Source organism: Sorghum bicolor, chromosome 8 (assembly GCF_000003195.3).
Source record: "Sorghum bicolor cultivar BTx623 chromosome 8, Sorghum_bicolor_NCBIv3, whole genome shotgun sequence".
NCBI classification, from domain to species: domain Eukaryota; kingdom Viridiplantae; phylum Streptophyta; class Magnoliopsida; order Poales; family Poaceae; genus Sorghum; species Sorghum bicolor.
This window is the reverse complement of record NC_012877.2, coordinates 550324-576163: the sequence shown is the minus strand read 5'-3', so window position 1 is coordinate 576163 and position 25840 is coordinate 550324. Positions and strand designations below refer to the sequence as shown.

The 25840-nt window shown below is 43.8% G+C and overlaps 2 protein-coding genes and 1 long non-coding RNA gene across 3 annotated transcripts; 1 reads left to right on the top strand and 2 right to left on the bottom strand.

Moving 5' to 3' along the window:
* On the top strand, positions 1-904 carry LOC110429843. The gene is made up of 2 exons (XR_002447033.1): positions 1-89; positions 607-904. It is a non-coding gene; the product is annotated as an uncharacterized LOC110429843 (long non-coding RNA).
* Positions 2334-6122, bottom strand: LOC8055501 (probable leucine-rich repeat receptor-like protein kinase IMK3). The gene is made up of 2 exons (XM_002441638.2): positions 4060-6122; positions 2334-3248 (listed from the first exon to the last, which is right to left on the bottom strand). Exons 1-2 carry the CDS (start codon positions 5879-5881, stop codon positions 2590-2592), a joined length of 2481 nt encoding a protein of 826 aa, XP_002441683.1. The 5' UTR covers positions 5882-6122; the 3' UTR covers positions 2334-2589.
* Positions 9630-19009, bottom strand: LOC8070330. Its single transcript, XM_021445968.1, has 11 exons — positions 18659-19009; positions 18174-18299; positions 17952-18100; positions 17426-17692; positions 17230-17351; positions 12076-12193; positions 11880-11972; positions 11689-11772; positions 10800-10887; positions 10290-10334; positions 9630-10065 (listed from the first exon to the last, which is right to left on the bottom strand). The coding sequence occupies exons 1-11, from the start codon at positions 18927-18929 to the stop codon at positions 10052-10054; spliced, it is 1377 nt and encodes a 458-aa protein (XP_021301643.1). The 5' UTR covers positions 18930-19009; the 3' UTR covers positions 9630-10051.

Genomic DNA, 25840 nt, shown 5'->3' with positions numbered 1-25840 from the left:
GTGTTGTCGAAGGGGACGCCCTGGGCGCTGGCGTAGGCGCGCGCGGCGAGGTAGACAGGTAGTAGCGGCCGCCGGGGGCCTGGTCGAAGGTGACGAGCACGTCATCTCATGTTCATTTCAGTTCATCAACAAGTATGTTTTAATTATTTCAGTCCACTAAAAATATATCCTAACTAAATTGAGTATCAAAATGTATATAGCTTATTGGCTAACCAATAAGCTGACTGGACAAGCTTCTTTAGTCTCTTTACATCTAACCTGTCATTAATTTAGGGATTTGAGTTTCCAAAGAAGCCCTAAATGTTAGAATCTTTTTATCCTTTGTTCTTCCTAATCCTTCCTTATCTTTTGTTCTTTTGTTCTTCCTTCTCTTGTGTTTCTTTCCATCTAACGCAGTCGATGTTGAAATGAATGATGGCATGGCTGCAGCTGGGACAAATTCCCTACCCGTGGTCACCACCTTTAGAATGACCCATCACGGGAAAACAAAATATTACAGATTTAGCACAATGTTCTTTAGCCTTAGACTTTCGCAAATTGTTTTCTTATTAAGTACTTATCATGTCTGAAGCTGTCTATTTAGTTTCATCTTCCATCTCCTTGCAGTCTCCTTGCCTTGAGCTAAGTCCCAATTGAAGAAGAGGCCGAAAGCATCATATATTCTTTAAAGGATCAAGATCATTAGCTGATTATCATGTGCTTCCCTACTACATTACATAGATTTATACTACATAGTACTATAGTATAGTATACGTGTATATATCATTATACATACACACTTCAGGTTTGATGTAGGTGTTACATGAAACTTAAATATATACTTTAAGACTAATCACAATGGCCGATTGTTTGCGTAACGAGCGCCCTTCTGATGACGATATTGATGCTGCTTCAGCACCCAAAACTTAAATATATACTTCAAGACTAATCACAATGGCCGATTGTTGGAGTAACGGTCACCCTTCCGATAAATATGTCGTCGCTGCTTCAGTATAGTTGCATGCGTGGGCCTTTTTGCTTGGTGTGAAGTTCCACACATGTGGGATTTTCTGTTGTCCATCTATATCTCATTGCTGAATTTGGTGACCTCCACTGTCTCAAAATATAAAAACCAAGAGTTATGCTTCGGGAAGCAACCGAACTACTACTACTTTGCAGCTACTAGTGCTCTTTGTGCCTCCTCGCTCGTCCCTTACGGGTGTACATTTATATATCCTGCCATGGTACTGTGCGTTTCAATAGGACATGATGTAACTGTGAACTAATCACGCTATAGCTATGAAAGTCAGTTGGTACTTCCTGGCGCCATTCGTTCTGGTTTCAATAACAATTTCATTCCTTAATTGTTGCTCTCCGTTCTACACTCTACTTGTCTCCACCGAAAATAATAAACCAATTGGTTTTTGTAACTGCCAGTCTGCCACTAGCCCACTAAATCACCTTTGCATGCATTGCCTAACCAATAAGCTGATTGGAAAAGCTTCTTCAGTTGACTAGTACTAGGTGCGTTTTGCCACCCCAATTACATTACAGCAGTATGATTATAAGTATAGGGGTTAACCTTGATGGTTCAGTTCAACTGTTTCTCATGCTCCTTATCTAAAAAAATGCTTCTCATGCTGGGCAACTGCATCCATCCTCTAGCTAATTTCCATCCGTGACCTGACCCACAGGAACGCCAACTGTTGGATGGCATGAACCACTATGCAAAATTCATGAACTATTCATGATCTCATACCATCCTCAGTTCCCAACCATGAACATGTAAATCAAATAGAAAAATGTGTTATTAGTACTAGTAGTATACATTTTTCTCTTTTCCATTTTTCTCAGTTGTCTGAACATCTCACAATATCTGCATGGAAGTATTTGTCGTTGTGCTCACAAAATTCGCCTGCAGAGTCCTGCAAGCATAAGGGACTGACATAACTGAACTGATGATACATTTTCTGTATTTAGTTTCAAACCCCACCCTATAACTGAAGCAATGACTAACAGTATCAATTCCTCAGTGATAGTTGAGTTTCCTAGAAGAGCTGCTGGTGTTGTTTGCATCTGACTGAACCAGACCTTTCTTTGTTGTAAAATGTTTGCATGCATCACTCAAATCTTCAGTTGACTAGTAGTATTAGTAGGTGCCTTTTGCTTTGTTGTTTAAGTGATCTCACAATTCACAAAACACAAACTCAGTACTACTGCAAACCTGTAACTGTCAAATCTGTGAATTCAGGCTATTGCTGTACAATACAACAAACAGTAGCAAGTTCAGAACCTAGTCATGCACTCATGCTGATCCATCACCGATTCACCGCCCTCATCCATGGCCAGACAAGTAAATCAAATAGGAAAAAAAATTGCATTATTAATACTAGTAGTATTCTCCTCTTTTCCATCCTTCTTCGTAGGGCGCTAGTGCAAATAATATTTGCCTATACAAACTGAAAATTACCTAGAAACGCAAGAAATGATGAAAGGGGTGGGTAATCCAATCCCTCCAGTCGAACAAACAAATCAAAGAATTTCCTAGATATCTCTCTTTCTAGCTAAACCATTGCTTCTTTTCTCGTAATTCCCGCCTGGCGCTGCTTGCTACTCATCATCTCCTGCAGAAGCAGAAGCCGCCGGCACATGCGTGGCGCCACCTTCCTCGCTCGGCCCAGCGCCGCCGTCGGGACCAGGCTTGATCTGCTCGAGCTGCCGCAGCACCTCGCGTGCCTCGGGCCTGACCGCCGGCGCCGGGTCGACGCAGTGCAGGGCGAGCTTGAGCGTGTCCATGAGCTCGTCCCCGGTGGCCGTCCCCGCGGCGGCGGCGGCATCGCGCATCAGCTCCAGGTCGAACACCTCGCTGGTCCACTCCTCCTTGACGATGGACGCCACCCACTGCGGCAGGTCCATGCCGTTGGTGCTGTCGGCGGGGGACTTGCCCGTCAGCAGCTCCAGGATGATGACGCCCAGGCTGTAGACGTCCGTCTTGGCGCTGGCTTTCTTCAGCTTCGACAGCTCCGGCGCACGGTACCCCAGCGCGCCCGCTGCCGCCAGCACGTTCGAGTTCGCCGCCGTCGTCATCAGCCGCGACAGCCCGAAGTCGGAGATCTTGGGGCTGTGCTGCTCGTCGAGGAGCACGTTGCTGGCCGTCAGATTGCCGTGCACGATGCTCATGTCGTCGTGCAGGTAGGCCAGGCCACGCGCCGTGCCCTTAGCGATGGTCATCCGCGTCGCCCAGTCCACCGGCATGTTAGGAGCGCGAGCTGAACAGATCATTATTAGCAGACATCAAGTTCAGAGTGTCAGTTTCAGTGTCAAAGTGCAGAGTTCAGTTCGCATGGACACTAAGAAAATGACATGAATAAACTAGGAACAAATTTATCAGCGGAATTCATAGAGAAAACTGAATGATGCTCATTGCTGATGAGTTACTGTCCAAATCTTTACTTGAACAAAGAATAACTAATTTATCAATTGTTAGGTCCAGTTCACATGAAACAGCGTCAGTTTAACTTGAGAGCTTCAGTTCACAATTGTTACAAAGTTTTAGTTCAAAAGGTTCTGATTTCTGAATACCGAAAGATGTCTACCTGTGGACAAATTATCAACAAATTTTATGTTGAGGCAATCAATTCTTAACTACAAATCCTAATCCATCCCTTGTTTGGCCCGAATCTGCACCCCAACAGTCTGTCCATGTGCATACTATTGAACGATTCTGCTGATGCTCTGAACCTCAGACTGACTTAGTTTTTTATCAGTCTTACAACTCCTGAATCAAGAACATTTGCTAAAACTCTGCAAACCATGCAAGTCAAGCTGATCCAGCTAACAGAACTACAGTTGTATCAGTCTTCCAGTGACTGAATCTGTAGATGCTCACACCAAGCATTTGCTGAAACATACAGCAGACAGCAGCTACCAAGCTAGAACTGCTGATATACAAATTCTCTAATACTTAGCGAAATTTCCTTTCAATTTGTCCCAAACATTTCTTGTATGAATTGTGAATCATAGTGTATATTAGAATTCAGAAATAAATATAGTACTACTGAACAATGAAAGGAAACTGACCGTGCAAGAACGAGTGAAGGCTGCCGTTGGGCATGTAATCGAACACGAGTAGCTTCTCCCCCTTTGGTCCCAGGTAGTATGCCCTGAGCGCCAGCAGGTTGGGGTGGCGGATCCGTCCCAGCACCGCCGCCTCGGCCTCGAACTCCTTGTGACCCTTGGTGATCTTCTCCCGGAGGCGCTTGACGGCCACCAGGCTGCCGTCCTCGAGCGTGGCCTTGTACACCGTGCCGTAGGTGCTCTTCCCCATGATCTCCGCGGTGGCGCACAGCAGGTCGTCGGCCGTGAACGCGAGCGGCCCATCAAAATGCACCAGCTTGCCGCCAACATCGCCACCGGACTCCACCTCCGCGGCACCGGACCCGGGCTTCTCGCCGCGCCCAGCCGCGGCGGCACCAACGCCAGCACCACCAGCCTCCTTGGCCGCCGCCTGCTTCCCGCTCCGTGTTCCGGCAGCACCGCCGGAAGACCTCTTGTTCCTGCTCAGGAAACAGAGCAGGAGACAGCAGAGGAGCAGCAGTACGAGGACGCCGACGACGATCCCGACGACGATGAGCACGAGCGCCTTCCTGCCGAACTTGCGTCCTCCGCGCGACGGTTCCTCAGCGGGCGACGCCGGCGCGGGGGACGGGGACGCCGGGCAGGGCGTGGAAGCTGAGTAGCCGCAGAGGAGGACGTTCCCGGTGAACGCGGGCTCCCCGAACTTTTCCGCCAGCGAGGACGGCGCCGCGCCGGAGAGGTTGTTGTAGGAAACGTTGAAGGACTGCAGCGTGGCGGTGAGGTTGTCCAGCCCCGGCGGGATGTCGCCGGCGAGAGCGTTACCGGAGAGGTCGAGCGCCTTGAGGTCCGCCAGCGCGGCGAGCTGCGCCGGGATGGTGCCGTTAAGGCTGTTGCCGGAGAGATCGAGCTGCTGCAGCTTGGTGAGCTTGGTGATGGACTCCGGGATGGGCCCGGAGAAGGAGTTGTGCGCCAGGCTGAGGAACACGAGCTGGTATCTCCCTGTGATGGCTTCCTTGTTGTCGTCGCTGCTGGTGTCGTCGTCGTCGAGGCTGAGCTTGGAGGTGGTGGAAGACGGCGACTTGTCGGATCCAGCGAACGCGTCGGGGATGGGGCCGGTGAGGTTGTTGTAGGAGAGGTCGAGGAAGACGAGCGACGCGGACGCGACGACCTCGACGGGGACGGCGTCAGAGAGCGCGTTCCGGCTGAGGTTGAGGCGGATGAGGCGGGTGGAGTTGGCGACGGCAGGCGGGATCGCACCGTTCAGGCGGTTGTTACTCGCGTCAAACGCCTGCAGCGCGAGGCACCCTCCGATGGAGGGCGGGATGGCGCCGGAGAAGCGGTTGTTGAAGAGGTAGACGCCGCGGAGGTCCGGGAGGAATCCGAGCGAGGCCGGGATGGGCCCCGCGACGGCGTTGTCGTGGAGGCTGAGCCTGCGGAGGCGGACGAGCTGGCCGAGCCCGCGCGCGGAGAGTGAGCCGCCGAGGCCGCGCCAGGGGAGCGTGATGGCCACCACGCTGCCCTGCACGCACTTGATCCCCGCCCACGCGCCTGAGCAGGCCGCGACGCCGCTGTCGTTCCAGGAGCGGAGGAAGCCGTAAGGGTCGGAGAGGTCGTGCCTGATTGCTTGTAGGCCTTGGTAGTCCGCTTGCGAGATGACGACGCCGTCGCCTGTCGGGTGGTGGCCGTGGTGCTGCGCCAAGGTGGGTGGTGGGGAGAGGAGGAGGAGGAGGAGATGGAGGGTGAGGAGCAGGAGCGTCGGTGGTGCGGCGCCCGTGGTGCGGTTGCGGAGGCGCGGTGGTGGTGGTGGCCTCCGCGCCGGCGGCATGGTGGTGGTGGGTGATGATTTTCGGATGAAATTGAAGGGGAGAGGTAGCTGGTAAGCTAGGAGCGGGACGGAGCAGAGAGGAGGAAGCCGGGAAGGAGAGCCAGCAGTAGAGATTGCTGCTGCTGCTGCTGGCTGCGGTGGGTGAATGGAGGAGCCTCTCCCAAGCTCTGCTCTGTGAAGAAGACGAGAGGAGAGGAATGGGCGCCAACGGCTAGTAGCGAGAGGAGAAGGAGAGCAGAAAGTTAAAGGGCCCCACCTGCACTGCACTGCACGGGCACGGGCACGAGGATTTGGAGGGCGGTCCTTTAATTAATTCTTCTATGTTCCTCAACGGCTAGTTGCGAGGCGAACAACAGGCAGCGGTGTTGGACTGGGCCCAATCAGCCACTCTCAGGTTTGGGCTGGGTCGGGGAATGTCTCGGTCTGGAGGCCCACCTGGTCGCTTTCTCGGGAACCGCAACGGTTGGGTAGACTAGTAGATCCACCGAGGTATCCGGGGACCGGGGTAACCTGATGATGGTCGTGCTCCGTTCCGTTACGCAAGTTTTTTTTTTTTTTTTTGGTTTTGGCGCACACGAATGCACGACACCAAGCAGAGCCAATCGACCCTCTCTAGTATTTTTTCCCTTCTATAATAAGGGGTGTTTAGTTGGAGACACTAAATTTTAATAAATATTGTAGCACATTTTTAACTATATCAATTAGTGTCCAATCATAAACTAATTAAGCTATAATAGATGGTTCATTAGCTCTCATTTTTTTCAACTTTTTCTTTATCTCTTAACTCACCCCTCCTATTTCTGTTGTTGTAAACTGTGAATATTTTTATAAAAAATCAATAAATCCCTGCAGGGCTAAGGCCTCTCCAGTTCTCTCAAAAAAATAAACTAATTAAGTTTAAAAATTTGTCTCGTGAATTATTCCCTAGCTGTGTTTTTAGTTTGGTAAATAATCTATATTTAATACTTCATACATGTGTCCAAATATTCGATGTTATAGGGACTAAAGTTTATATGGCTGAACTAAAATAGGGCCTAACTAGAGATGGCAACGGAAAAAATCCGCGCGGATAATGGCTTTCCATGCCCGCCCGCAACCAAAATCTTGTGTTCACATCCGCGCCTGCTACTTGCCATGGGTAGGAACCTATGCCCGTGCCTGCTAACCGCGGGCAAGGCTCGCTCGCGGGCATGCCCGCATACCCGACAAGGAAGACGCGCGAGGTCGGCGTCGGGGGTTGGACGAGGCGGTGGCGCTGGTCCCTCAGAGCAGGAGGCGTAGCAGAGGAGCCGCACATGAGGAGCAGTAGGCGGCAGTCCTGCAAGCACACGCAACGCCGTGCGCTCGTGAGGCCGTGCGCAATGCGAGATGCGGGAGTGCTGGGATCTGGCCGCTGGCGCCTAGCCACCGCACGTGAGCTCGTGACTCGTGAGACCAGTGTGTGGGATCTGGCCGCTGGTACTTGGCCGGCCGATGGTGCGGTGGCCCGGTGGTGCCGGCTGCCAGGGTTTGGCCACAGGCGCTGGGCGGAGCGGCGGACTCACGACACGAGTCACGGAGTCGCAACTTTGCAAGTGGCGTGACTCGTGTCTCCATTTGGGCGACGGCGGCGCTAAGGATGAAGGGGAAATTTGGATCGAGACTAGGAAGTGGGAACCCTAAACAGAGCCATATATATCACTTGTGTTATGGACCCACATGCAGTGCGGGTGTTGTGGGTTTGCGGGTGTGGGCATAGTATTTTCTTACCTGTGTAAGATTGCTTGTTGGGCACAGACCTCTACCTGCGCCCGTGCTTGTGGGCATAGATTGACGCTCGAATCCACGCCCGCTGGGTCGGGTGCCCACGGATACGCGGATTTTTTCTGCCCGTTGCCATGTTTAGGCCTAACCACTCATAGGTATAGGTAAGGTATAAGGTCTTGGCATTTTTGAAACCGACTCATCGTCCAAAGTTATTAGAGAAGGTGGGCTCAAGGCGAGGCATCGGAGCGTGCCTAACCTTCAATGTCAAACATGTTTTTAGATAATAAATAATAGCTAGCAAATAATGATCATATATGTATGTTGCAATCAGATTGTGTTTAACCCAACCTTAAATCAAACGGTTTTCAAAACCTATGATAGCTAATGCAATAAAGGATCGATCACATATGAAAAATTGGTAAGAGTTGTATTGAACGGCCTTCGCCAGGGGAGCAACACGAGGAGAATAGGATGTCAGTAGCGCAGAAAAAGACTAAGGACCAAAGCAAAAACATAACAAACATTGGTCAGTTGATGGTGAAAAAAAAAAGTTCTAGAAGCGTAGTGAGTGTCGAATACATGTCTAGGAGATGGGACTTGGAACATCTCCAATGGGGACAATAAATAGAGCCCCTACTCTATTGTTTTCTACAGTAGAACAAAAAAAAGACTTAATCCAACAAACCAAATTCAAGTTTCTCTTTTATGGAGACCCCAAATCCTCCCTCTCAGTACCATATCCCAAGGGTTTTCCCAAGAATTTTTTCCTACACAACTCACTTTCGTGTCTTTTTTTTCTCATCCCAACTCTCTCCCCTGACACTCCTGATTCCTCTTCCTCGGTACTCAGACCAACACAGAGCCTTCAAATCAAAAGTATGAACCTAATAAAAAACTGAGGCAACGCAAGTTGGCTAACACTGTGGCCCAACTCAGTCCAATTGTAATTTTAAATAATGGTATAAGATCTATTATAATTTTGAAGGTTTGGACGACCTACATCAACTAATTATAATAGATAACGAGATATTCTATTAGCAAATAAGCACCAAAACAAGTCCATAACGATTCAAATAATTTGAAGCTAGGCACCATAAGAAATAACATCATTTTAGAAAAAATAATCTAAAACTATTTTCATAGTTTTCCATGGTAAAAAATTCCTAATATTAATCCAGAATTTAGGATTTTTTTAATTGCATTATTTTTTATATAAAAATATTTGGATAAATATTTGTGAAAAATTATTTTTTATTAATTTTAGGATTTTTTTATTATATTTCTATTTCAATTTACTTCTATACCATGGCACTACATGAGTAAAACCAACATTAAATCCACTCAAGATGAAAAAAATAAAAGTTGAGGAGGTAAAAACCTAATTTTGTAGTTCAGAAAACAAAATCAAACTACCAATACGATAGTTGAGGAAATAAATTGGATTTTCCCTATTCGCTTCCGCTGTTGTCCGACAATTGGGCCATGATGAGCCCGTGACTTGTTCCACCACGTATTGGGCCTCACTATCTTTCCTTGTGTCTACCTTGAAAACATCAGCTTCTATGTATACTCGGTGTGCCTTCTTGTCATAGTTCAACTGATCTTCATGATCACACCACACTGATATCTTAAACATCCTCCTCAACGATGTGGTAGAAACAGTTTTTTTTTTACAGAACTGAAACTGTGTTAGATACATTGAAGCATGCTTGAAAGGCATGAGCACAAGTCAGTATCAATAAGTAACACAGTGTGTCTCCAACCACAAAACCCATGGTATTTTCTAAAGTAGCGTTCAGAATTTTCTACATCTTTTCACGTCAATCATTTCTCTTGGCAGCAGGCAGCTTGTTTATCAGTTTCTCGATATGATCTTGGAGAAATGTTCTCTAGTCTCAAACTGAACATGAAAAATTGACTCTGATATGTTTTCACAAGCTCATCCTCAGAATGGTTTAATAATGCAACCTATTTGAGAAGATAATAGAGTATACCTCTTAAATTTGAAACACCTCAGTTGGGCAAAACATCAAACACCTGACATTAGCCGCTATCAAACAATTGAATAGCTTTTAAAGACAGGCTCAAGTAATTACAACCAAAGCCCTAGCCCAAATAGCTAGCTGGAGAATCATGGAGCCCCCATGGTTGAACGGGAGAAGAATCACATGAATAGCTTTTAAAGAAAAAATACGTTGGTCGTAGCTCGGAGAGTCCAACCAAACACAAATTAGGAGTTTATATGATTAAATGACAAATATTAAATTATCATATACTTTTAGTACAACACCTGACATTAGCCGCTATCAAACAAGATAGCGAGAAAATAAAGGTTTACCCATAGACAGACAAACAATAATTATAAGTTTTCAAGGAGACGACTGAGCAGCCTTCATTTTTTCACCAAGTTCATCATCATATCTTCTAAAAGGAGACATCTGTCATGTGAATGTAATCAATGCGTACAAGAGAATAAACTTATCAGCCTTCAGATTATTTTCTCAGAAAACTATTGAATTAGCCGAAAAAGACTACCAGCTGAACATCCCCAAAATGAAAAATTATCACAAGAGTGAACTGGCGTACGCAAAGCACTCAAAAGTGCAATGGACAAGCAAAGCACTCAAAAGACAACATAATTAGCGTGGGAAAATTAACTTGCCTGGAGCAGCTACATTTGGCCTTTTGTAGATAACAGGGTATTTACCTAAACAGTAAACTATTTGTTAGAATCGAGGTAGAAATTGCAGAAATAGGGAATTCACTAAACAGCAAAATATTGGTTAGGTGTATAATCTATGTTGATGTTATGATAGAACCATTTTCGTTCTCAATTTTATAACCATCATAGCACTGAAGCCCAACCATATGTCTGTTCTTAAAGAACTGGTCTGAACCAAGATCTATATAAATTTGAACTAGAGTTGCTAACAACTCAACAAGACCAACATAGCAATTGAACTTCACTTTTACACACAAAAAGAAAATCACTTGACTGCACAGGAGTGCTAGGTTTCATTGTGACTATAACTGATTTTTAGAAAGGGTAATTACAACATGCTTGATCAGTCAACCCAAAAGAAAAGGCTAACTACTACTATGCTTAAATTGGAGTAAATGTCTCTCTTTTTCTTTCTCTAATGGGTGTTTAAACTTGAAATAAGATGTATACCTTCTTCAATGATTTCTTCATCATTTGACAGTTTTGCTCTTAACAGTATTCTGCCACGGGCACATTTGGTGGCATTGAATACGCCGAGCTACAAACATAAATTAAAACAAAATACTTAATGCAGCTGAACAGGATTATTTCAATATCAAAGAAATGCACCACCACAGAGCTCAAGTTTCAAGCAAATTGGTGTATGATGAAAATCTGTGCTACTAACAAAGATATACAGGTTAAAAAATCCAACCCTCCGATCACAAAAATGAAGTCATTTAGGACATTGACATTGTCTACAAGGTGAATCTTGACTAGCAGTTTCTATAAGAATTTGAATGTAAAAGGACTTATATTTCTGATTAATCTACTAATGGTCTAATGTAGACATTACATGTAAAAGGACTTATATTTCTGATTAATCTACTAATGGTCTAATGTAGACATTACATTGTCAAACTAAATTCTTTATATACTGATGGTTGTCAAAGTAGAAAAAGCTTGATTGACAAGGATTCTAAAACATATATTTACAATTGGAGCACGCATAATTCCTTACTCTATTCATTTTGATATATTTACCGTCTCATGTCATGTTTTAGCTGACCTATTCATCTCGTCATATTATTAGAATGACATGGGATTCTTGTGTGTTTGTTTGGTTTTGCACCCAAAATTTCACAAGCTATGCAAAGATTTTTTACTATGGTTAATTTTTTCCACTTCATTTGGTTGGCTGAAAAACTTGGCATGATAGCCCTCAGAACTTTGTGCAAGTGTTACTACAACCATAGTTAGAAGATTAACTCAGATAAGTCACTGACTAAATCATTCTTCCATGCCTTCATCCATATTGGTGCACAGCTCGCTGGTGGAGGACAGTCAAAACAAAACTTACCTCTAACGTTACATCCATGCCAGAGTCAGGGACAATTCCTTTTTCCAAATGGGCCTTGCTTATATCTAGCAACTTATTCTCCAACTAAAAATAGCAACAAGTAACATATATGAGCATAAAGCTTTATGCGTGAAATATGACTTCTATTTATAATAACATTTATAGGGAACATGATTTGATAAAAAATGCACCTCAACTGCAGTAGCAATGTCTTCACCATTCACGGATAGAATAATATCACCCATCCTAACACCAAGTTTCTCAGCATTAGATTCTGCTGACACCTGCAGTTCAATGGAAATAAATAAGCCCTTATTCATAACAATGAAAACAAATGTAAGAAAAATGAAAAAAATATGGTTCTACTTATGGATGGACAATCAATACTTCTTTGACGATAAGACCACCATCAACATTATACTTCCGAGATATCTTCTCTTTACTGACAAGGTTTAAACATTTGATGCCAAAAAGCTTCATCCCAAGATGGATCCGAGGTACATGACTATACCAAACATTTATTAGATTCCAACCAGGCAAATAACAGCAAACATTTTCAACAAAGTGGTTAAAAGATACAAACGAAAGTGTGTATCAAACAGAACCAGATAATTTGATCTTAAATATATAAGCCTACAAAGTGTCTTGTGATTTAACCCCTCCCAACCCAATGAAAAACCCTTGTAAAACTTGTTCAAGTGATCTTTTACAAGGTTCTAGAGCTTGTTCAGTCAACCCAGGTGGTGACAAAATAGTTTCGTCCTAGCTTCGTGTTGAAGATGACCTGACATGGTCCCCTTTAATTTTGGTAAGAATAAAGAGTACAGATAGTCATATGTATGTTTTTATGTTTAGAATCTATAATGCATTACAAATTTCATCGGAAATGCTTGCATGTTTCTGAAACTGGCATTTCTCGTCACCAATTTCCCATCAAATGGTCATGGTCATGTAAGAAGATATATTCTGTTAGATTAATCAAAGGATCAGTGCGCTTCTACCGATGCATTATTTATTAGGTAAATGTAGGCACAAATTACATCAGACACTTGGATGTTTCCAAAAATAGGTATTGGTAGGTACTTCTCTACAACTAAAAAGAGCCGAAGGTCATCGTCTCCGGGCGGTTATCGCCCCCCTCCCGCGATCTTTGCTCCCGCCCCCGCACCCCTCGGTTGCGACCCCCCTTTCATGGTTAACGCGCCCACGTCGTCCACCTGAGGCCTGAGATCCAATCCACCTGAGACCTGAGCTCCAAGCCTCGAAGAAACCACGACCCCTGCGCCCTTGCCGCCGCCGCCCAGCTCCGCAGCTCCCCGCGCGAGGCAACGGGGCGCAATCGCTGCCCACGCCGTCGCCCTCTCAGTTAGCCACGTGCCCAACTGAGAGCTCCAAGAAATCGTAGCCCCTGCCCCTGCCCCTGCCCCTGTCCCTGTGCCCTCGCCCTCGCCCTCGCCCTAGCCGTCACCGTCGCCCAGCTTCCCAACGCTGCACAGCTCGACAGCTCCCTACGCGAGTCCCCGGAGCGCAATCGCGGCCCGCGCCGTCGTCCTCGTCGTTGGGCGCGCGGCCGTCGAGCTTCTTCAAGTTCTTTGTCTTCCTCTAGGTGCGGCCATTGATTTGTTTTTACTGATATTGATTTGTCACAGCTCGGCAGCTCCCCACTACAAATCCCGATCCCATCGTGTGTCGCACTCGCTCCTCCATCGCCTGCCACCGCCACCATCGCCATCACCCGCTGCTCTCGTCTACGACGCCCCACGACGGAGCTGCTCGCCCGCATGGAGGGCACCCCAAGGCCACGCACGTGGCGAGCCCCATGAGGACTGTGTTCCATGGAGGCGGCAGCAGCGGCCCCTGCATTCCATCCAGTGGCGGTGCGGCCTAGGGGCATGGACGGCTCCCCTCCAACCTGCCGTTTCTCCCCAATGTGATGCTCAGTAATGTTGCGGTCTCCTACAATTCGTTGATGCAGGCCTTCTTTGAGAGCACAATCTATTGAAGCTAGCTCTCCGATGTGGGCTACATGCTACCAATCAAGACATTTGGTGGCAAAAGTTCGGCAGAATTTCAGCTGGAAGGAGAGGCTACGAGAGATTACCTCACTAATATCCTTTATTTGATTAGGCTTTGAGGTTATTATCTTGGCATTTTTTCTAGATAACATTTCTTTTCATGCTAGACATTTTGAGGAATAAAGAAATCTTACATCTATTTTTTATGCTTCAGTGTGCCATACACAATTTCAATTCTGTGTATGAATGAAATGTGCAATGTGACAAATCCCCATTGATATAGCTAAATGTTTGATTTAATACGTGGGCAATGTTATACTGCCCATACTACAGTAATGGGTTATCTGAGTTCATGTTTCATTCAGAAGTTTCTTTTTAGTTTTTTTTTCCAAAATCCAAATTATCTTTTATAGGCCAACAACAGCGTACTTGCTTTTGTTTCCTAAAGTATTGGCATTTTTTTTAGTGTTGAATTTTAGTATATATTGTTTGCACTCTATGGTTATTTATCTATTAAGCATCAGTTTTGCCACCATTTATGTCATTACTTCACCAACTACTTGAGTTTCTGAAATGAGTCGTACATGATGTTAATGTATTGGACCATTTATGTACTCACCTAGAATCATTTGATTCAGAATCCGTCCCGTGCAACAAGCTTTGAAAGGTGTAGGTGTTTGATGGTATTCCTTTTGGACATCAAATTCAAGCCCTTCTGGATGCAGTGTAGGTGGTATTCCACTGAGGAAAGGCCTAGGCTCAATCCTTTCTGCATCTTGAGGTATGGGATTTAGAATTGGGTTCCTTGCTTGCTTACAGTTGATTCTTTAAAATTGAAATGCTAAAGAGTACTACTGCTAAATATTTTACTCAGCACTAGAAAATATTTAAATATTTGCATTCTCTGCACACCTTTATTAGAAAGATAATATCCTAATATTTACCATGCATTTCAAATGTTTGAACATGATTGCGTCCTACTGTTGTTCAGAGCTGTGGCCGAATTCTAGCGCGCGAGAGCTTTTGACATAGCTGTTTTGCGATAGCCAACTATGTAAGCAGTATTTTTTTTACTATTGCCTGTGCACATGTAATGAACATCTTCATCTCCCGAACTGAGCATATAATATAAGCAAGACAATGTCCTCAGTGAAAAGTGGAATATTACCGTTTCCCATCCAATACATTTTTCCCTTGTGAAATACCATTATAGTCCTAGACCTAAACATTAAGAAAATATTCAGTATAAATATAAGTGATGACTTGCTGAATTCTTTTCAATGGTCTACACATGTCCATGTCTTGTTTCTATTATTTTTTTTCCATGATTCATGATCCCCGACCATGTTAAATCTTAAATGGGTTGTTGTCAAGATGGGGTGTATGTTCTGTTTGAATAGCCTGATATGATCGGTGATCGATGTTAGAGTTCCAGGCTTCAGGCAAATCACAAACTAAGGTATTGGCTCTTTGACATTTTTCACTAGGGTGCATATAGTTGTAGGACCACTGAATGCGAGTCTTCTATCGTGCAGGTTTCTTAAACTCCACTTGCATGAACTCTCCCTCCCTCTTTAGACAAATTTCTTATTTTAGTGGGACTACAAGCATGCAGATTAAATAAAAAATAGAGTTCAGACTATTCACAATGATGTTGCTGCTTTTTAGGAGGTTTTGTAATAATTTAATGAAAAACATTCTTGCTACTGTATATAGAGCTTGTCTGTATGCACGAACCTGAAGAAAGCAATAACACAAAGACCACATATGAATTGATCTCCTCAAACATACATCATTTAGTAGCATTATTGTTTCCTCTTTAAAGTTGATAACAAAAGAACAACATGTAGGTTATAAGAATATATGTTGTTTGATAATAAAAAAGTTTATGGTAAATAGGGCTGGTTTGGTACTAAAGAGGTAGAACCTATAATTTTGTTCTGGCAGGTAAACTTCTATTGGCCCCTGAACTGAGATTGATTTATGTCTACTGTCTCTAGCTAATTCTTGGTAGTTGGCACTAATTTTTATTGTTAGAATAGTGGTGAGCCTTCCAAACTCATAGAGCCGAGAAATGTGGCACCAAATATGGACCTCAAGTTAGTTGCCAATATGATCGAGATTCAGGCAGTAAGAAGGAACTGGCAACTCCTTGTACAAATTGAACTGCCAGAACATGAAGGTGAAATATGCCATAAACAAATATGTGTTTTCCTAAAAATGTTCAATCAGTTGAGTTCTAAAAAAGACACTCCTTGTATGCATATATGGTCTATCCAATTTTGATATACTGCAGCATTTGAAAACACTGAGACATTCCAATGATGCATGCATATATCTCTTTACTATATATATATATATATATATATTATATATATAGGTACTAAAGAGGTAGATATTATTACGGGATTCAAAGTATGGGAACTCCACCAATTCTTTTGTTATTGTGATTGATTTTGTCGATTTATGATCTTCTATTTTCATGCATTATGCACATGTTAGATGCACTTCTATTTTAGGATACGGTTTTGCTAGGATTTCGGTATGATTGAACTATGTGGCATCCAATCCAACTGCTCCTGAGAGCCACTAAATGCCAACCATATTGGCATGGTGTCCAACAACACAGACAAATGATGTCTATGTCATCTTAGCCTATCCAACTTTTTTACACTGAGTTTACTTCAGTTCGAACATGGTTTTTCACCTATTTTTATTCATAACAATTTAGCTAGATTTGAAGTAATTTATTTTGTTACTTGCAGTAAAGCAAAGGACACATGATACAATTTCTGGATGACAATACGGGTATCAAAGAAAAAGTTGCTTATTCCAATTTACTGGAGTCTGCAGGTACCACGACTAGCTAATCATGGATGAAGCGTTTCTCTCCGGTTATAGAAAAGATTATTATTATATCATAACCAGTAGTTATAACTATAATTGCAATTGCAAGTCATCTTAGAATATATGTAATTAGTTGTATACTTTTTTAGGTAATAATTATTAGACGGGCTATGTTTGGTTTGATGTAACCGAACATGTTTAGAGTGTTCATTGGATCTGTTGTGCAATTAGTATCATCTCATGAAATCAGGCAAATGATGCTACATTGTATTTGAACAAATACATGTGTATGATGCTATACAACAAAAGTACTCCCATAAAGTTCAATAGAATACTTTGTTTGAATTGATTTTATGTGGTATCAACTGGATATGAGTGTTCTCCCGTCGCAACGCACGGGCACTCACCTAGTAATACCCAAAATGCGCAAAACTTAATATACCTAACCCAGTTCCATGGAAGGCAGAAAATGGCAATGCTCAGATCGCATCCATTTCCCACCTCACCAAACCCAATATCTAGAAATAATGTGGTTGTAGTCTAAGGCATTAATTAAAACAAAACAAGACCAACTTGGCTTTTATACAAAAGCATAACTAATAGAAAAACTAAGGAAAGGCTCATCCACAAAGGGGGTTGAGCAACATTATAGAACAATAGAAAACAAAGAGAAACATACCTGTATGTCCTCCAAATCTCCAAACACTTTTGAATGGTTGAAGAAGGTATGAAATGCATGGAAGTAGCTATCATTCCAGTAACATCTCCTTCAAAGTTTATAACTGCCCCTCCAGCACCAAACTACATATTTTTTGTTGTTAGCACAAAAATTTAAAGCGGCGTGCAAATCAAAATAAGAAGAATATGAATTGTACCGGAGAGATATGGCCATCGGTGTACATGTAATGGTGACGTTGAAACTGGCCTGTACCTTTGCTCAGCACTTTGCCATTACCTATTTGCAAATTCGACTCGTATCTTCCAAGAAGGAAAACATCCTGAGCAAACCGTTCATTGCTGAACCGAGGTAACCTTTTTGGTTCATCCATGAGTACACTGAACAGGGCAAAACCATATTGCTTGTCTAAATACATCAATTCACCCTTCCCAAAATCATCCTTATGCAACAACTGAACACGGACCTAGAACAATAGTTCAAAAAGACATGATGTTATCTTTGAAAAAGCACCTTTCTAGAAATGCACAACATAGCCTATTAAATAAAAAACTAAAGCATCTAGAAAATCCGAGGGAGTTATCATTTTTTTAGCTATCTACACCATATGTGATACCAAGGAATGGTACAGAAGAAAATAATGTGCACAGCCCATCAAATTGTTCTGAAAACTAACACTGATAGTTTTTTCTTTTAAAAAAGACATTACATTTTGAAAAGCTTACCTCAGATTTTAGAGCATATTCATCTCCGCCTAACCACTCATCCACATTTGGAGATGTTGAGCAGATGAGCTGCGCGGTTGTTAGAATGGTTCCAGTGCCCTTACTCCAATCCATCAAAATGCCAGAGCATTTTCTTAGGACCTTACCATCTGCATATATATGCACATTTGCGTTAGGAAATTACAGCAAAATCTATGAAATACAACAATATTAATTACATACCAGTATATGAGGATAGCCCTAAAACAAACTCTGATGCTTTAAGGATGGTATCTGCTGAACTTTCTTGAATAATACTTGGACTAGTAGCAGTGTCTGAATCCAGTGTGGGAAGCTTCCTTATTTCAGCTACACATAGGGGGAAAAACACACACACAAAGTGAAAAAAAAAGAGAGAGAGGACAAAGTTTATCTACAAACATGAATTTTGTGCTGCGCACAGGGCAAAGACAATATATATGCAGTTATATATAACATATATATTTGTTCACAAACTAATTAGCTATCGAACATAACCACTGTACTTTGTTGGTTCTAGGCAAATGCATGGATACCAATTGTTGTACTTTGTTGGTTCTAGAGTCTAGACAATGCATGCATATGGATACCAACAATTAATTGTTGTTCTATGGTCCTATATAGACAGACGAGACGACAGTACACAAAGAGGAGGAATTGGGGTACGGTGCTGAAATATACATACGAACCTAGCTTGTCAAAGTAGTCTCGTTCCGCCTTCCAGTAGGGTTCCATGAGCACTGGGTCCGGGTAAAGGGATTGTTCTTGGCAGGGTTGTCCATTGGAATCCTGCTCCACCAGGTACGGCATACGGAGGGGAGAGTTGGGTAAAAAGGCACCTGCAGCAGTATCCTCCTCATGGGGCAACCGCTGTACGGAGGAGGAGGAGGAGGAGGAGGAGGAGGAGGAGGAGGACGGGGAGGGGGAGGGGGAGGAGGGTCGCCGCCGCTTTCCTCCCATGGATATATGTCTTGGAACGAATCACGCCGCCGCTGCGATTTCGCGGTGGAGTCGATGTAGGGGAAGATCGACTGAGGGGGGTTTTGTTTTGCCTTTTTTCAGGGCAGGAAGGAAGACTGGTGATGTATTTTGTGAATAATGTGGCCATGACACGTGGACATCCATTATATTAGGGACTCTACGTTTTTGGGCCTGACCTACATCTTGGTGGTTTGCTACTGTATACTCCGTATTCCTGTTGAGATTACGTGGACCATAAGGTAGGAAAATACGTATATAGATAATAGATTGGTCAGGGAAAAATATAGAGAAAAGGTAATATAAGGTCGGTGCACTGCAGATATAAGGAATATAGCAGGGGTTTATTAGCTTGGATTGGATTCACGTGCTGACCACGTTCGATAAAATATTTCAGCCAAACAAGAGTTATAAGATTTGATCGAGATTATTTCTCAAAAAAAGATTTGATCGAGATTAGCTGAGATATATCTAAGCGTATTTGAAAACAAACTCAGTTCATTTTTTAACCCAAAATACTATGTGGGCATGAATGCGACAAGTAAATTAAAAATAGATCAAATTAGATTTAAAATGTTCAAAAATGATTTTTTTTCCTATCTAAACTGGTAACAAATTAGTAAGGATTGGAATTTTAGGAAAAATCACTTTTTTTTATTTCGCGTTATCTATTCATAACTCGAAACGAAAACCTTGGGGTTCGAGAGGGGACAAAGATGGGGGGTTATATGCATAAAATTGTCCAAATTACTGACCACGGTGGCAAAATACGACACTAAGGGTGCATTTGGGATCGAGGACGAAGTTACACGGGATATGGCGATGCATGGATATTGGGATATAGATCCTTTTTTTGAAAGTGGGATAAAGATATCCATCATGTATGTTTGGTTGGATGGATGGAATGAGTCATTTTTTGGTTGGATGGAATAAGAATAGTTCACTAACTATATCTATTATTTAAAATTAACAACAACTAATGAGACATCGATAAATATGTATTAACACTAATTTTGTCATGATAACCATTAAGTTAAGATAAAATATGTTAATTAGCACCACTAATATCCTAATTAGCACACGAAACATGCACTGATGAACGTATTAGCACTTATCAAAAGTAATCCTGCCATCATAATTACTAAGTGATAATAAAATTTGTCATGCTACGCCCGCCACCGTCTAGACAAGAAAAGCCGGCCAGGGAGGGACCGTCATTGGAGAAGAAGAGTCGGCCAAGGAGAGCAGCGTCGCTGGGGAAGAAGGACAGGGCGACATGGAGGAGTGCCAGCGGAAGACCTCTAGATCGGAGGGTCATGTGATGAGGAGGGAAGCCGCAAGCGGCGACGGAGGACAGTTACGAGTGGGTGTGGGAGAAGAGAGAAAGAGAGAGAGGAAGGGAAAATAGGTAGTCACGTTTGTTGGCCCAATAGATTTAGGTGGTGGGAGGGAAAATGTGTTGAGCTAACAAAAGTAGGTAGCCCTTGTGGTTACATGACGCTAGTGTTATCATCAACGTTGCTAGGTCATCAAAACAGACTAGTTATATAAGCAATTAGAAGAATCCATATAAGATTCAATTAATTCTATTTTTGCACCATAAGATAGAGAATGATTTAGCATGTGAGCCCCCTCATGTCTTGCTATTTTTTATTGATATGTATTTGGTCTCATAAATGATTCAAATGGAAAAAAAATCAACTACAAAATTTTAAATCTCTTGAAACACTACAAATTTAATATATAGTGTGTCTTCGTCAAAAAAACTTTAAAAACTAAAAAAAATGAATTTCATAATCACATAATATAAAACAAACATTTGGGTCTTGAAGCATCTCAAGTTTTTCATCCACAAAGGTTTTAGATCCCATTGATGTCTATGACTTTGCTATGGACCATATAAATATTCGAGGTCAATAAAAAAACAAGAGTAAAATGCACCTTAGGTCCTCAAACTATTGAAGCATTCTCATCTGGATCCTCAAACTAAAAAAACAACTATCTAGGTCCTTCATCTATTATCGTCGCGCACCACAGGTCCAAAACCAACCACATCAGCGTTAGCCTCTGACGTGGCCATGCCATAGTGCTAACTGGACGCTGGGCCTGCCAACTTCGCAAAGATCTCCCTACCCCTTTTCTCTTTCTCCCTCCCAAGTCCCTACACGTGTGGAAGCTTTGCCGTGGCCTCGGGCGGTCTCGACGCGCACTGCTGCGTGGCTCAGGTCTGGCGTTGTTGGCGTGCCTCCTTCCTCTCCTCCCACTTCAGCTCCTAGAGCACGTACGCATCGGCCGTCGAGCATGCGTCGGAGCAGGAGGTGGCATGCAGGGTGTCGCAACCCAAGGACTAGAGTAGCGACAGCGCCAAGAAGGGCAAACCAGTGCAGCGTCAAGAAGGGCAACCCAAGGACAGGGTCTCGCATGATCGAGAACGATGTGGAAGTGGCAGCGCTGGCCGCGGACGTCGGGTTCGACTTGCCCATGCATGATCCGTCCTGACCGCACCACGGAGCTGTGCAAGGTATATATACTCGGGTGCACAGCGCCGCCATGACGCATTTCTTGTGCCTACTACAGCGAGCTAGCTAGCCTGCGGCACAGCTGGGTATGCGCTACCTCGGGTACAAGCTCGCCCCTGATCGAGGAGAGCTCGTTGTCTTGCAAGCCCGCCCACGGCCGCAGAATAGCACCGCGATGCAGCCCAGCGAGCGTTAGGCGTCGGACTTCGCAGGTGGCAGGTGCAGGGGACTTGGGAGAGACAAAGAGAAAAAGGGGTAGGGGGTATTTGAGAAGTTGACCTAGCGCCCAGCTGTCATTGTGGCATGGCCACGTCAGGTGTTGGCGCTGACGTGGTGGGTTGGTTTTGGACCTATGGTGCGCGACAACAATAGAGGAAGGACTTAAATAGTTGTTTTTTAGTTTGAGGACCCAGATGGAAATACCTCAAAAGTTTGAGGACTCATGATGCATTTTACTCAAAAAAATAATGAATATGAGAACTAAAATATGAATAAAAATGTGTACACTACAAAGATTGTTTGAACAATTAAAATATAATTTTAAATTCAAGAACAATTCAAAAATTGAAGAAAGAAGAAAATTAAATCTAATAATCTATTCCACCATGTGTAGGGGTTGGGCCTAAATTTAACGGCCCAAATAAAGGTCTATACATATACTTATATTATTACTACTAACTCGATTTGTGTGTTATTCTCTCCAAAGAAAAAAAAAAAGCTGGATTTGTGTGCCAAGAAGTTTGGACCGAGACTTTTGGACTTGTTGTCTGCTTCCTCGTATAAAAGTATACAAATTCTAAACCGACATGGAAGCTTAACCCAATTGGGTCGTATACTGCTAGGTATATATGCTCGAACATGGAAGCTTAATCCAACATGGTGTCCTGCACAGGACCGTCAGCCGATTCCAAAATCCTGATATCACCGTGGCCGCTCAGACTCTTTATTTTCCCTCCTGATCCTGATCACCTGATGAGATGACCACGGGTACCAGGCAACAACAATAATCCTCCAATCAGCCAAGAGGTGGATCCCTCCTTGTCTCGCCAATAATCTTCTTATCTTATCGTCGATCGACCAGCAGGAAGAGGAAGCATGGAGGAGGAACACGCAGACGACGCTACCAAATTGGGATCATCCATGTCGTCCTGCTTGCCCTTGCTCGTCTTCCAACACCGTTACCACGGCCAGGAGGACGACGACGAGGACGTTGACAACGAGATGCTAATGTTCAGCATATCCCAGCAAAGCCTGCACAAGAACATGGGAGCATGGCCTTCTAGCCGTAGGCAACAGCAGCATGTGCTGGACAACGCCACAAGGCTGGATACTCCTGATCCACGCCCCGGACCATGACGCGGCAGTCTCTTCAGCTTGCCTATGGAATCCTAGCACCGGCGACAAGCTTCCATTACCAGATATCATCATCACAGAGGAGCATGAAATCTCGTACCACAGCAGGTGCATGCTCTCCCACAAGGACCCAAATCATCCAGGATGTGTCGTCGTGCTCTTCAGTTATGAAACGCCTGATTTCTGGTACTCCCACACCGCTGGTGATGGCGGCGACAACAGCAGCAACAACTGGAGATATTACTCGTACAACATCGGTAACTATGCTTCTGTACCAAAGCCACCAAAGGGGAAAAAGGCCCGTCGCCGTATCCGTCCTGATAAGAAAATTATCTTCGGCATGGCTTCCTTCCGCGAGGGAAAATCTACTTCAACAATTGGCCTAAAGACATACGCGCCATAGATTTCTCATCATGCACTTCCATGGCAAATCACAACGATCGGCCTACATTCCAAAAATTCAACATCTCGGATGTCGGTCTCCCCAATGGATTGTGCTCGGGTAGACAGTGGTTGGTTGAGTGGCAGGATCAACTCTTTGTGGTCACCATTGGCTTTGTTGCTTTTAATCCGAACAACATTGGTGGCATAGAGGTGCATAGGATGGATTTCTCCTCCTCGACGCAGGACTGTTGGAGCAGGGTGCATGACATTGGAGACGTTGTGTTTCTCTTGGAGGATGCAAACATTGCGGCTTCTGCTTGCCCAGCGAGTGCTCTAGGACTGAAAGCAAACCAGATATTCTTCATGAAGAATTTTATGGATGATGATGGGGACTTGTGCATTTTTGACTTGGAAACAAACAGCCAAGAGATTACCCAAGTCCACAACCGTCAAGACTTGATTCTTTGCCGCAAACCTTTCTGGATTGTGCCACCTACCTAGATAGCTATGTACTCTTATACATATATAGTGCATTGTTTCTTGCGATTTAATTTTACTTATTATGTAAAGAAAAATCATACCCAAAATTATATAATCTAAGTTAGTATACAATACGAAGCATATTGTGGTTGGTTTCATGTTATGGCAGGGTATCTTTTGATAGGATTTTTTAAGAAATATATATATATATATATATATATATATATATATATATATATATAAGAAAATTGTCCATATACTTTCCAATCAGCTAATTAGCTAGGCTTTTGAGTTCAACTGGTCAATGCATTCTGTTCAATATATATGGTACCACGGTGCAAATAAATAGATGTAGCAGTAATACTTGCACGTGTGTTTTAGATTTGCCATGGTTTTCCCTATGGCTAGCTGGGAGCGAGGCCGAGTGAGCCACAGTGCCATGAGTGGCCTGCCGTTTCGGTGCATGGACGGCGGCCGGCCGGGGTTGCTGTTGCGTTTGCACGTGACGTCGCCGACACGATAAGAGGACGAGAGCAATGCTGTAGAACCGAGGCCGTGGGTGGAGTGGAGGCAACGTGAGAATAGGGCCTTGTTTAGTTCACCCCGAAATCCAAAAAGTTTTCAAGATTCCCTGTCACATCGAATCTTGCGGCACATGCATGAAGCATTAAATATAGACGAAAACAAAAACTAATCACACAGTTTGACTGTAAATCACGAGACGAATCTTTTGATCCTAGTTAGTATATGATTGGACAATATTTACCATAAACAAACGAAAGTGCTACAGTTCCGAAAACTTTTCAGTTTTCGGAACTAAACAAGGCCTAGGCCCTCGAGGAAGCTCATGCGGGCCGGAGAGCAGAGGGAGCGGGATCGAGTAGAGTGGTGACGGAATCCGGAAAATTCCATACATGTGTGATATATAATGGGAACTTGAAATCAGAGAAAGGGTATAGCATTTCTAAGTTTGTCGAGTGTCTGAGGTACAACATTCGGCAAAGATTTTTTTTTTTTGAAAAACAATAAAATTTCTAAGTTTGTCGAATGTCCTGGCTGTGACACTAGACAAAACATTAACTTTGCCGAGTGTCCTGTCTCGGACACTAGGCAAAGCACCAAGTTTGCCTAGTGTTCTGGCGTGGACACTCGGCAAAGCTTTCAGTTTGCGGTGCACAAAAAGATCACTTTGCCAAGTGTGGTTGTGCACACTCAGCAAAGTTACCAAAAACATTTTTTTTATTTGTTTTTCGTATTTCGTCCAAACAAACAAAAAATATATATCAGTCATCATTCGCCGGGTGTCTGACTTTACCTAATGCCAGGCACTAGGCAAACTGCTCATTTGTCAATTGCCTGCTTTTACCGAGTATCTGGCACTATGCAAACCAAGGATTTGTCGTGTGTATTTCTTTACCGAGTGTCTTCATTTGGCAAAGCATGCGACATTAGGCAAAAAGCATATCTCCGGTAGTGGCTAGTTAGGCGACAATTGATCTGATTGGAATTGAAGGCTTAAGAGTTTGATCGGCGGCCGTGCATGACGACACATGATCGGAATCGGAACGGTGTCGATGTGGTGCAGGACACCGTACGTGTTGGTTTCCGCTTCCCAAAAGTTGCGATCAAGACTTTTTTTCCAAAAGAAAGTTGCATGCATGGCGTGTCCTATCCTATGCGCATACAACAAAAGTTTCAGCCTTTGAGCTTAGTGCTTGATGAACCTTATGAGATCATCATCAAGAAGCAAGTTCAATTTAAATATAATGTAGCTACCTTATTGTTGGGAAGGTGCTCTCCGCACTCCCCAGCAGTACGGTGAATGGTGAACCTTCTCACTCGGTGCCGTGAGAGGTCTGAGCTCCAACAGGCAATAGGCTCAACAGTAGGTGAATACAGTGAATGCTCTCTCCTCTATTAATGGCGGCATCACGCCCCTTATATAGGGTCCGGAAACCGACCCAACGACATTTACATAAATGCCCCGTGACGGTGGGGGAATATTCCAGCATATTCTTTCATCGCAGTCTACTGACCCCAATACACCCGCGTAATTTCACATTGCGAACCCTTCGTTCATCCTTTGACTGGGGCCTCAGCAGGTCGGAGGCTCGGATCCTCCGCCCAGTTTGCGGATCCTCCGACGCTTTGGTGTCG